This window comes from Microcaecilia unicolor, chromosome 4 (assembly GCF_901765095.1).
Source record: "Microcaecilia unicolor chromosome 4, aMicUni1.1, whole genome shotgun sequence".
NCBI classification, from domain to species: domain Eukaryota; kingdom Metazoa; phylum Chordata; class Amphibia; order Gymnophiona; family Siphonopidae; genus Microcaecilia; species Microcaecilia unicolor.
This window is the reverse complement of record NC_044034.1, coordinates 154,572,779-154,586,197: the sequence shown is the minus strand read 5'-3', so window position 1 is coordinate 154,586,197 and position 13,419 is coordinate 154,572,779. Positions and strand designations below refer to the sequence as shown.

General features: G+C 41.3%; 1 protein-coding gene across 2 annotated transcripts in view; it reads right to left on the bottom strand.

Annotated features, from left to right (window-relative positions):
- The window catches only part of EHF (ETS homologous factor), a 98,659-nt gene that overhangs the window by 16,582 nt on the left and 68,658 nt on the right, over window positions 1-13,419 (bottom strand). For both annotated transcript variants that reach the window (XM_030200789.1, XM_030200790.1), the window contains exons 3-6: window positions 6,647-6,892; window positions 1,213-1,272; window positions 747-806; window positions 592-660 (exon numbers count right to left, since the gene is read on the bottom strand). In XM_030200789.1, coding sequence (XP_030056649.1) covers window positions 592-660; window positions 747-806; window positions 1,213-1,272; window positions 6,647-6,892 — 435 coding nt within the window. The remainder of the gene's footprint in view (window positions 1-591; window positions 661-746; window positions 807-1,212; window positions 1,273-6,646; window positions 6,893-13,419) is intronic.

Genomic DNA, 13,419 nt, shown 5'->3' with positions numbered 1-13,419 from the left:
TTTGGGTGTCAACATTTACGTCTGATAAAGCCTGGAGTAAATTCTATCACCAAAGTTATGGCAGCTAGGCGCAGAAATGAAAATATTTTATAACAAGTCCTAAATCTGGGAATGCCCCTGACTCACTCATGCCCCTCTAATCGTCATGCCCCCTTTGGAAGTCTGCACTATGAAAATTAGGCATGCATGTTAGGATGCGGGGTAAATCCATGCGTAAATCCTAATTAATACCAATCAATGCCAGTTATTGATTGTGATTGCCTGATAAACTAATTAATTTACACATGGATCTGGCATTTGTGCCCAAAATTGCACACTCAACTTTGGATGAGCTGGCAGTAAATGTATAAGCATTGATGTGGTCACCAATTATATGTACCTTCAGTGACACTAGTGGAGCAGTTAGTGCCTCTAAATATTTGAATTAGATTCCATTTTAAATACTGACTGCCACTATGGAATGGTCATGCTAACATGTCTATAACATAGCTATTACTTTCTATGACAATTGAGACAGACATCTCTCTAAAACCATGTTCCAGTCTTCTGGAAGAATCGGTGCAGATGGAGAATGAATTAAGAGTTTCTCACCTGCGGGTAAATGCTCAGCACTGGCTGTGGAGATCTGTGCCCTGCAGAAGGATTTGCTGTCATACATGTCTGGGAAAAGAGTGAAAAATGTTTCAGCTCCATGAAATGGGGTAAAGTGACATTTCCAGAGAAGAAATGTTCAGAGCATCACCTACCGTCATAAGTACCGTCATATAAAAAATGTTCTTCTTTCCACGATGTCATTGAAGATGGATCTTAAATTATTAGGAAAAAGAAACAGAAAATGTAAAATTTAGACACCGGACTTTCCAAAGGGACAAAACAGATGGATAAAGATGAGGTGGAGATGGCGATGGCAATGGGTTATTGACTCTCGCCCACATTCTGTGTCATAGATTTTCTATACCCCCTTACTCCTTGGAGGTTCAATGCCCTGCAGCGGTCATGACATCGGAACCCCAGAAAGCAAAGTTATTCTAACAACTGCTTATTGGATCCATTTACACTCACTTTAACACTGCCGGCAAACTCCAGCATAACACAGCTTCCTACCAGTTGCAGGGCAGCAGGCAGTCGGTTCCACTGACTTCAGTGGAGTCAACCTGGGTTGCCATAACAACCCAAGACATCGCTGTGGAGCACTAATATTCTAGTGCTTACCTGTCTGTTCTGTTTTAACGACAAGGTTCAATGACTGTAGCATTTCACTTCCATACTGACCTGGAAGAGCAGAATGGAAGAAAGTTAGGACCGTGACTGGAAGTGAGGCTTCAGAGTTGGGGGGAGAGGGGCACGATGGGAAGCATGTGCTCTATGTTTCTGTCATTTTTGTGATAATTAGAACAACTTTCTCCTAATTAAGGCAAGATTGTTGATATCAATGTATTTTGAGTCTGCTCTAATTTTTCTGTATTTGATGTAACTTATCTTTAAGCTCTCCTGTCACTAATTACGTTTACTCAGAGACCTGAGTTCTTGAGGAAATTCTGAGCTACAAGTGCCTACAAAGAATGAGACAAAATCAGAGGTGATGCAGCCTGACCCAAATAACTTGTAACCATCCGATTACTAGAAAGTTTACCTCATTGATTGTATTCATGTTTATTATTGTTCATTTGATTATTGTTCATGCTCTTAACAAAATTGTAAGTTTTAAATCAAGCTGTACCTGCTGTAAACCAATTTGGGTGAATCTCTTCATAAATAGGTTAATAAATCCCAATAAATAAATAAAATTAAGTGATCTAAAATTAGTGATCCACTCAGTTTGATCCACAAGCCTCTGTAAAGACTGAACTACAGAGATCATTGTGGGACTTTGTGTCATTAATGGAGACCAAACATGCAACATGCAAGTGGTTTACAAAACACAGGCCCTATTTATTAAGCAGCGCTCTATGTATGCTAGTGATTTTTAGCACATGCTAAAAATTAGCACTTGCTAATGCTAGAGACACCCATAGGAATATATGGGTGTCTCTAGCGTTAGTGTAGTGTCAACATTTCCAAGCCAAAAGTGACAATTCTGGGGTATCTTTAACACTAAACAACAACACTGATTTACCAAATCTTAAAACTACCCACAGCAGCACCATTTCCAGGGACACAAAGCCCTACAATTAGGGACCATTTTCAGAAGCATTTACCTAGCTCAGAGGTGGGCAACCTATATAAGTACATAAGTACCAAAGGTCCATCAAGCCCAGCATCCTTCTTCCAACAGTGGTCAATCCAGGTTACAAGTACCTGGTAAGATCCCAAAACAGTACAATACATTTTATGCCGCTGATCCTAGAAATAAGCAGTGGATTTTCCCCAAGTCCATTTTAATAATGGCTTTATGGACTTTTCTTTCAGGAAGCTAATCAAACCTTTTTTAAACCCTGCTAAGCTAACTGCTTTTACCACATTCTCTACCAATAAATTCTAGAGTTTAATTACATATTGAGTGAAGAAATATTTTATCGGATTCATTTTGAATTTACTACTTTGTAGCTTCATTGCGTGCCCACTAGTCCTAGTATTTTTGGAAAGAGTGAACAAGCGATTCACGTCTACCCATTCCACTCCACTCATTATTTTATAGACCTCTATCATATCTCCCTTCAGGCGTCTTTTCTCCAAACTGAAGAGTCCTAGTCGCTTTAGTCTGTCCTCATAGGGAAGTTATCCCATCCCCTTTATCATTTTCATCACCCTTCTCTGTACCTTTTCTAATTCCACTATATCTTTTTTGAGATGCAGTAACCAGAATTGCACAAAATATTCAAAGTGCGGTTGCACCATGGAGCGATACAAAGGCATTATAACATCCTCATTTTTGGTTTCCATTCCTTTCCTAATAATACCTAACAATCTATTTGCTTTCTTAGCTGCCCCTGCACACTGAGCAGAGGGTTTCAATATATCGCTCCATGGTGCAACCGCATCTTGAATGCTGTGTGCAGTTCTGGTCACTGCATCTCAAAAAATATAGTGGAATTAGAAAAGGTCCAGAGAAGGGCGATGATAATGATAAAAGGGATGAGACAGCTTCCCTATGTGGAAAGGCTGAAACGGCTTGGGCTTTTCTGCTTGGAGAAAAGACGGCTGAGGTGAGATATGATAGAGTCTATAAAACAATGAGTGGAGTAGACTGGGTAGACGTGAATCGCTTGTTCACTCTTTCCAAAAATATTAGGACTAGTGGCAGAAGAAAACAGCATGCACCCATTATGAATATCTCAATTGCTTTTTTATTGAAAAGCAATTACAAATCCTAGAAATAAATAAAATTTGACTGCATTAATGGCACCTACATTAATGGCATGTGCAAAGTGCATAGATGGTTTTAACACACCATTTATTTATTTAAAGAATTTTTACACCATCTTTCTGACTCAAGAAACCATCTATAGTGGTTTACAGCATAACCATCAATAAAAAACATATAAAAAATTTTAAAACACTATACACAACACAAAAATCCCCTACCATATATATATCACTCCCAACCAGACCCCAATGAGACAAAAACTGAGGACTCTCAACTCTCATCCCAAAAAGAGCCATGTCTTCAACCTCTTCCAACAGGATACATAATCCAGCTCAAACTTCAGTTATCTCAGTAGGCTATACCATAGTGTTACAGGCACTATTGAGAAAGCTTTATTACTAACATATGCTTTCTGAAGGCTTGAACCTAAAGATCTCACAGCAATGTAACTAGGTACCCTAACCCAAAGGTAGCAAGGTTTACTGTTCCACAGCAGCCAAAAAGTAACCATTAAAATGCAGCTCCAGTGTAAGATGTTATCGGACTAGAGGAGAAGCCTAATGGTCAGTGCAGCAGCTGCAATTCCCACAGCATATCCTTGTGACTGGGCAAGTTACTTAATCCTCCATTATCCCAGGTACAAACTAGGGGGTATGTTTACTAAGTTGTGTTTTTAACGTGCCTGTAAATTTAAGGTGCGTTAAATGTTAACGCGCCTATACATTTCTATGGGGGCATTAGCGTTTAACACGCCCATAGCACCACTTAGTAAACATAGGCACAAGTACCTATATATAATACATAAACTGCTTTGATTGTAACCACAGACAGGCAGTATATCAAATCCCATTCCTTTTCCTTAATGAGAAGCCAGTGTAAAATTCTCAACAGGGTAGATGCTGGTTTCCACCCTCATAGTCCCTAAACTACCCTGGCTGCTGAATTTTTAATGGCCTGCAGTGAACCTGTAAGCATCTTTGTTAATCCTATATATATAGTCCTTTGCAATAATGTAAAGTTCAGCAGATTGTAAGACCTAAGGGGGAAAGTTATCAACATGGGTAACCGTTCAGACGTTATATTACAGTTAACAGAGAAAACACAAACAGGAGTCCATACTCCACCCAAAACAAGCAAATAAAGGAGAACAGCAGAGTAGACGAAATAGGCTGGAGATCTTTAATTAACAGTTTAGTAGGAGAATCGCGAGATGCAAATTGTGATATCAAGCTGGATCCTGGAGCTGTCCATATATTCAACTGGCTATTCTACTAAGAAAGGTTGTTGATTGATTTGATATAGATCTAGTTTGTTTCTAGACCTATATTTTCTGTGTGACAGTTATAGACTCCTGACAAAGGCCCTGTAGCCGAAACATGGTCCATGTCGAGTCAGATTGAAGAACTGTTAATTAAAGATATCTAGCCTATCTCGTCTACTCATTTGTTTATATTACAGTCTATCCCAATTTTTAGTAACTAGGTCCCATTGCATAAAATGGGACCTGTGCTAAAATAGCACCAGTTAGTGGTGAAATAACACATCTTAACAGTAGCCCACATTGAGAACTACACCTATAAACAAATATAATTTGACAACAGTGAAATTAGTTTTATATTTAATGGTTTAATAATGTGTAATCTTCAAAAGAGGCTGGACATATTCCTAGCTATGAAAAAATCATAACTGGTGAACCAGCACCCAGGCACAGAGTGACGGGCAGTTTTGAAAGTTCAGTATTTATTGCTTCCTCTGATCTTGTACTGCCAAAGGGAATGCTTCCAATTTTTTCCTGCATTGAAAGCAAGCAATTTTCATAGCCATTCCCATGAGTAAAGCAGCCTTCTATCTGTAGAAATGGCCTCTTGGAAAATTGCATCACCTTCTCACCTAATTTTACTCCCATTGATTCAGGACAGATTTAGCTGGAGATAGGCATAGGCATAGTTTTGCATTTTGATGAAAAGAACCAGTTGAAAAACAGCAGCTGCTAATCTTTGCAGGTACTTTGTCCAGGGACAATAAGGAGAGCAAAATGACACTTGGTTACTGGTGCTAACCGCCTGGTAAAAAGAACCTGTGCAGTGGGCATCACTGGAAACATTGATTAATGCTCCCATAAAATAAATCCTAACCCCAATTTCATGACAGTGGCAAACAGATGTTCTCCTCTTCAGCCACTAAAGGAAAGAAATTGGGGGGGGGGGGGGGGAGAGATCTTCAATAGCCCTCCAATGTGTATGGACCTGGTGGGCAGTTTTCAAAAAAAAAACCCTGCTTGAGTAATTTTTCTCGAACATTTACTTGGACACCCAAGCACAAAAGTCCCTGTGGACTTTGCATCTCCTTCTCTGTGGTCAGATAACAGGAAGAAAAATATGTGCAATCTAAACATGCACCAAGGAATGCACTTTATTAATGTCTTATGGCTAAAGGTGTGCATTGGTGACCCCTGTGTGCACTAGGGATGGGCTGTTGTTGGCCAATAATAGTGCACACTACGGACTAGATTCAGTAAATGGCATCCAAATTTGGGCACCAAAAAAATGCTCACTATAAAAGATGCTCTGAGCTAGGTGTCATTTACAGAATAGCGCTCAGTGCCAGAATCCACACCCAACTTTTAGGTGCAAGGATTTACACCAACTGAATCCTGTTATAAATCCTTGTGCCTAAATTAGATCTGGAACCCTAAATTCGATAATACTGTGTAAACCTTTAGTGAACACCCCTGATCCGCTCATGCCCTTTTCATGGCCACACACCCTTTTCAATTGCATGCAAATACATTTATGCATGCATTTTTATAGAATAATGCTTAGCAAGATGCACGCGTAAATCCAAATTATTGTTAATTACCACCAATAACTGATTTTTAATGCCCAATTAATTGGCTCATTAATTAAATTGCACATGCAAATTTAGCACCATTTATAGAATTTGGGGGTATATGTAAAGAAGGTGCATTTTCTTAAAGAGAGTGCATTATTCCCCAGATTCTATATAGGCTGCCTAAATTTGGGTGCCCAGGACAGATGCATTCACCAACTAATAAATTAATGAGGAATCACAAATCAATAATTGGAGTTAATTTGCAACAATTTTCATTTGCGCATGTATCTGCCATAGTCGCTATTCTATAACATCCATATCTACATTTTTTATAGCATGTAGTTCAAAAAGGGCTCAGCTATGGGAGGAATATAGGTAGATCGGGGGCATTCTCAGAAGTTAAGCACAAAGTTAAAGAATAATGCCATCTCCCCACCTAGGCTAGGCACCAGCATTACACTAGGTTTCAGGTTATATGCCACACTATGATAAGATGACTGGATTTACCATGCCACTTGAGAATCTGAATGTTGTTGTAGAGTATTTGTCCCGTTGATCCTGCTGCATGTGTGAAGTCCTCGAGTGTCATGCCACAGAGCCGTTCACCAGTGATGTCAAATTCTTGGAAGGGGATGCAGTTGCCATCCAATTGGTTGGTATCGAGTAGGTGCTGTAACCACTCCCATACCTGAAGCTTGGTCCAGTACTGAGGATGTACCTCATGCCATTGACATCCAAAAAAGCTTGTTGAAACTAGGAGAGAGAGACAGAGACAGAGAGACAGCAAAAGACTTGTCAAACATTTTCTCTCTCGATGTTGCATCCAGAAAGAGGGGTCTAGAAAAGCCTCACTTGATGAAACTATCTGTCACTTGATGAAACTATCTGTCCCTGTAGACTTTCATTCATTCATTACTTTTCTAGATTGCCTATCTTATTCTAGGCTGTGTACAGTCAAACGTACATTATATATATATATATATATATATATATATATATATATATATATATATATATATATATATATATAAATAACAAAATTAATAGGATAAAAACCAAAGAGTAAAAACTAAACAGCAAAGCAAAATGCACACAGTGCTTATAAATCATAGATACAAAATTCTAAAAAATTAAAGCCAGTTATTGAAAAATACTGGGGTCCTAAGTTAAGCTCCTGAATTTGTGCCCTATTTTCAGATGAAAATGTATCTTAATTTAGGGGCTTAAAAGTATGCTTATAAACTTAGGCCTGCCATTCATTTGCCTAGATTTCTGGGTCTAGTGCTGAAAATCAGTGCTAAGCTTCTAACTTTTTCCCCTCCCTGTTTCTACCCACCTTTTATGCTCCTAAGTTTAGATAGGACACTAGAATTTGAGAAGAAGATCTGCCGATGTAGCGCCTACTCTAAAATACATTGAGGAATGGACATTAATTTACGCACCAGATACATGCAAAGGAAGCATCTATTTTAGAATCATAAATGTCTAAGGTCCCTGTATGGAGGAGTAGCCTATTGGTTAGTTCAGTGGGCTTTGATCCTGGTGAAATGGGTTTAATTCCCACTGCATCTCCTTGTAAATCTGGGCAAGTCACTTAACCCTTCATTGCCCCTGGTTCAAATTAAGTACCTGTATATAATATGCAAACCGCTTTGATTGTAACCATAGAAAGGTAGCATATCAAGTACCATCCCATCCCCTTATTTTTCCTGATGCTGTCACAGAAAATGTAAGAATAGTCATACTAGGTCAGGCCAATGGTCCATCTAGCCCAGTATCCTGCTTCCGACAATGGCCAATTCAGGTCACAAGTACCTGGCAGAAACCCAAATAGTAGCAACATTCCATGCTACCAATTACTGAGCAAGCAGTGGTTTCCCCCATGCCCATCTCAATAACAAACTATGGACTTTTCCTCCAGGAACTTGTCCAAACCTTTTTAAAACCCACATCCCTTGTCAGTTTCACTTTTAGAGTGAAGTACATGAACCACACAACCTCCCCTAATCCCTGCAGTGGAGCGCTGCTCACTACGAGCACTTTTCTGAAACGGGGCGTAGCTACAGGTGGGCCTGGGCCCACCCAATCTCGGCTGAGGCCCACCCAGTTTTAAACGCCAAAAGTGCACACCAGCTCAGCTGCCAGAGTCTTAGTTTTTTGTGCTGTGGCAGCCCGCTCCACCTCCCACCTGTTTTTTTTTGGCAGTCGGCACTCTCACTGGCAGACGGCAGCGATCTGGACAGTCACGGTCCTCTGCTCCTCGGCTGCTCTTGTAATCTTGCAGCGCACTAAAGTTTCGCGGCTGCTCTGTTGTTAATCTCAGTTGCATGCACCACGCTGATGTACTACTGCACGCTCACCCCTCCCCCCCCGGCCAGGGCCCAGCCCGTCATGCGCGATGTCAGTGATCTGGACAGTCACGGTCCTCTGCTCCTCGGCCGCTCCTGTAATCTCGCGGCGCACTAAAGTTTTGCGGCTGCTCTGTTGTTAATCTCAGTTGCATGTACCACGCTGATGTACTACTGCACGCTCCCCCCCTCCCCCCCCGGCCAGGGCCCAGCCCACCATGCGCGATGTCACGATGGCGCTGCACGCATGCACACTGGCACTGCAGCCCCTGGCAGTGCTGGTTTCAATGGGTAGAAGAATCAAGCATTAAAAAATACCACACACTGCATTGGGAGGTAAGTTCAAAACAAGCACTGGCCAAAAGGTCTCTGTCCTGGAACTGGGGAACTTCAGAAGTAGCAAAGAAAACCGAACTACAGCTGCATAGATGCAATGGGATAAAGCCAGGGCCAGCTTAGCCCATCCCACCAGAAGGGGGATGCAGAAGACATCTAGTGTGCTGCATGGGAAGGCTCAGGCTGCCGGCCTGAATATGTTGCGACACAGGCACGGCTCCTAAATCCACATTGTGCCTACCTATGCCCTGCGGAGGGGTCCATAATTTTCAGTGGTTGTCAGTTCCCGAGTTAATCACAGTCATAGCAGCAGCACTCCCCTGCGGCCCCACAACACAGCTACAGGAGCCAGGTAATAAATAAACATATTTTTTAAATGTATAATTGTACTCAAAAATGCTGCCTGGTGGTAGTGGGCTTCTGGGTGGGGTAAGCACTTCACTGCTTAGGGCAAAAAGGTGTATTTAATGATTAAATATATCTTTTTTTTGCCCTAGGTAGTGAAGAGCCCACCCCCACCCAGAAGCCCACCGCCAGCCAGCATTTTGATTACTCTTGTAAGTAATCAAAATGATGGCTCTGCTTTTTCCTTCATATTAAGTATGTATATGGTTTATGTTGATGCAGGGCAGGTGTTGGGCAGACTACTTAGAAATCCATCATCAAGTGCATTCTAAGGCATTATTTTGTAGTATCCCAAGAAACACTACTCATACATAGTGCCCACCCATATTAGCTCTGGGCCCACCCAAAATGTCAGGTCTGGCTATGCCACTGCTTAGATATCCTGGTTAGCAGGTCTAAATCCTGACGTTAATCTTTTCAGATATAGGGATTCTTGTTTATTTTTTAGGCCCACTCTAGTACCACGCAAAACGCATACAGACCATGCCCCCCTTGGCAGATGTATGTTTTTTAGTTTTAGAAGTATATCCCAGCTGTGTAAAATAGGAATGTAGATGTTTATGGTAACAAAACATTTAAGAGCCAGTTTATACACATAAGAAACCAAATAGTGCTTCTAGAATAAGAACTTTAATGAAATATTGAGTATAAATTTAGGCACTCAGACCCGATAAATTTTCAGAGAGGCTAATTTAGGACCATGACTCTCAAAAGTTAGGGACATAAATCATTTGAATATTGAGCCCTAAGTCTTCAAGCCATTTCTAAAAGAAAGAAAATCCTTTTCTTGTTGTAATTGTTGTGGATTTATTTATACATTCTTGTATCCCACTGTTATCCAAAAAACAAGATTCAGTTCAAAGTGGCTTACAATTTACATTTTAGGTGAAAATTACAACAGTATTTTACCATTATGACATGGAAAGGACATCAGTAGTTTATGTAGTTATCTATAGAATTTTTGGAAAGGTAGTTCTGAAGAGGTATGACGATAGTTTATGTAGTTATCTGAAGAGTTTTGATGATGTAGATTTGTAGAGGTTGGATGTTGATAGAGGTAGGACAATAGTTTATGTGGTTATCTGAAGAGTTTTGATGATGTAGAATTGTGAAGGTAGGATAAAGCATCCTGCCATACCATCTCAAGTTTAGAACAGCCATCTCAAATAACGCTATGAACTTTCATTGTGTGGGACTCATCATTTCCAATGAATACCGAACTTCTTTCTGGAGGATGACTGGACTTGTGTGGCAGGGGCATAGCTATGGATGGGCCTGAGTAGGCTGTACCCATCCACTTTTGGCTCAGCCCACCCAGCAGTGGTGTGCATCTTGCTATAGCTGGTGGGTATCTCCAAACTCTGCTAGCTGAAGACATCCTCTACTAGAACCCCTAGGGCTATCAAACTTCTGTGGCAGTCAGCAACTGTGCTCCCAGCCACCAACACTGGCACCTCACGCATGCTCTATATATGTACAAGAACTGAGCACACACAGAGTGGAAGACTGGCCTAGTGGTTAGAGCACCAGTCTTGCACTCCAGAGGTGGCCAGTTCAAATCCCAGTACCACTCCTTGTGATCTTGGGCAAGTCACAACCTTCCATTGCCTCAGGTACAAACCTAGATTGTGAGCCCTACTGGGACAGAGAAATACCCAGAGTACTTGAATGCAACTCACCTAGAGCTACTACTGAAAAAGGTGTGAGCAAAATCTAAATAATAAATAAATCAGCTGGTGGGGCTGAAGGATCCCCACCAAAATCAAGGTATTATTATTACTTTTTTACATTTGTTGGTTGGGGGGGAGGGAGTGGAGAGTAAAGAAGGGTGTGGGGATGGTGAGCGGGGAAGAAAGAGGGAGAGGAAATGATTATGCCTACCCATTCCACCCCTGTGCACACCCATAAATTGCCTTTTGGTCAATAAACTCCTTTATGCAAGAGGAGTTTGTATCTGGCTTATGTTATTAATTAATGTTGCATTCTCTAATATATTCTGCCTTTAATGAATTATGTGATACCACTGCATTTGTTGTTCATTTTACAGGAATCCAGTGATGAACAGTTATGCGATTCACTGCTTCTCATCCTATGTCTGACTTCACTCTTACATATCTTAGTCCTGCCATGTCTACAGGCTGCTCTACATCCTCAAAATCTGGGGACTTTGCTTCTAGAATTAATCATTAACATTCTTTCTCCTTGACTGATGCTGTTTTTCTTAATGTGCAGCTATTCCAAAATATCTGTTTTCTTTTTTAAATGAGAACAAATGCAATTCTTAGAATTCTTCCTTGCTTTCTTTTCCTCTCTTATTCCTGTCATAAGTTTGAAGCATGTGGTGGGTTCCCCTCCCCAGGAGCCGTCCCAGCAGTAAGTGGGACACTGTCACCCGAGAGGTCATTCGCAGCCTCATCAAGCATCATGAGATCTATCAAAAGGTGAACGGCAGGAAGTCAGCTGAGGAGCGACCCCAAGAGAAGGATACATGAACACAGAGGGCTCTGATCACTAGTCTGAGTTGCACATGAACATTTCTGAATACAAGTGAAAATGGTGGAAATGGAAGACTGAGGAGGCAATAAAGACACAAGGTTTTAACAATAAATTTCAGAGACTGAGATCATAGCCCACATACCCGGGCTTAGGAATGAGGTTCATTGCTGTCATTGTATGTGCAAAACTAATCCATTGGCTGTCACAAATATCCAGGACCTACAGTTACATGAGCTGCTTCTAGTTCAGATCTCTGTGAGTGAAATTCTTTCTGTCTTTAACTCTTTCTTGGATTTTTATCCTGCTGGGTCACTAAAGCTTAGCAGCTTTTGCATTCATACAGGTATAAAGACCATATCTCACTGTTTTCTGCCATTCATGTGCCTTGTGTACTTTTAACTTTCTATGTGTAAAACTGTAATCCTGAGGCAAGACTTAAATGCACAAAACAAGTACACAGTGAATAGGTGGGACTGACTACCTTAGAAAGAACTTCCTTTAGTTTGCAGGCTGCTGGTACAAATGCAGTGAATTTGGTATAAAGGAAAGTGAGTACAGATAAAACTGTTTATTTCCAATCTGAGGGGCCCTTTTCCTAAGCTGTGGTAAAAGGGGTCCTGCGCTAGAGGCAGCGGTAGTTTTTGCCGTGCACTAGGGCTCCTATAACTGCAGCAGGTGAAAATAGCCAAAAATGAAATGGCTGTGCAGTAAATTTGCACTTGCCGCATGACCATTTCAGGGGGGAGCACTTACTACCACCCATTAAGGTGGCGGCAAGGGATCCTGTGCCAACCCGGCAGTAATTGGGCAGTTCCTGACACTGCCCAATTACAACTGGGTAACTCACAGCAGGAGTATTTTTTCAATATTTCTGCTAGTGCCACAAATGGCACACACTGGGGATGGCACCGGCGTTAGGTCGGCGATAGTTCCGGGTTGCTGTGCAACAACTCTTTAGTAAAAGGGCCCCTGAGTGTGCCACAACTAGACAGTGAGCCAAAGGAAAGGGAAATGGGACTTGATATACCTCCTTTCTGTGGTATTTTGCAACTACATTCAAAGCGGTTTACATATATACAGGTACTTATTTTGTACCTGGGGCAGTGGAGGGAAGGTGATGAACTCCAGCTAGTGACGAGAGAAGTACTCTCCTCCAGCCAATGCATTCTGAAATGTAATTTTTTTTTAGTTTAATTTCTTTTATTGATTTCTGATACAGATACAATCAAGAGCTCACAACATAACAACAAGTAACATTTTACAAAGTAAGGCAATACTGGAGCTCACATGTAAGAAGCAGCAATCTACATCCAGAATCAAATTAAGTGAAAACAAGAGAGAGGGAGGAAAGAGGAAAAGAAGAGGGGGGGCTGGAGGATACAAATCAAAGTACTACTACTACTACGTAACATTTCTAGAGCGCTACTAGTGTTACGCAGCGCTGTACAGTTTAACAAAGAAGGACAGTCCCTGCTCGAAGGAGCTTACAATCTAAAGGATGAAATGTCAAGTTGGGGCAGTCAAGATTTCCTGAATAGAGGTGTAGTGGTTAGGTGCCGAAGGTGACATTGAAGAGGTGGGCTTTGAGCAAGGATTTGAAGATGGTAGGGAGGGGGCCTGGCATATGGGCTCAGGGAGTTTATTCCAAGCATGGGGTGAGGCGAGGCAGTATAAAGCATGCATATAGTACTTATC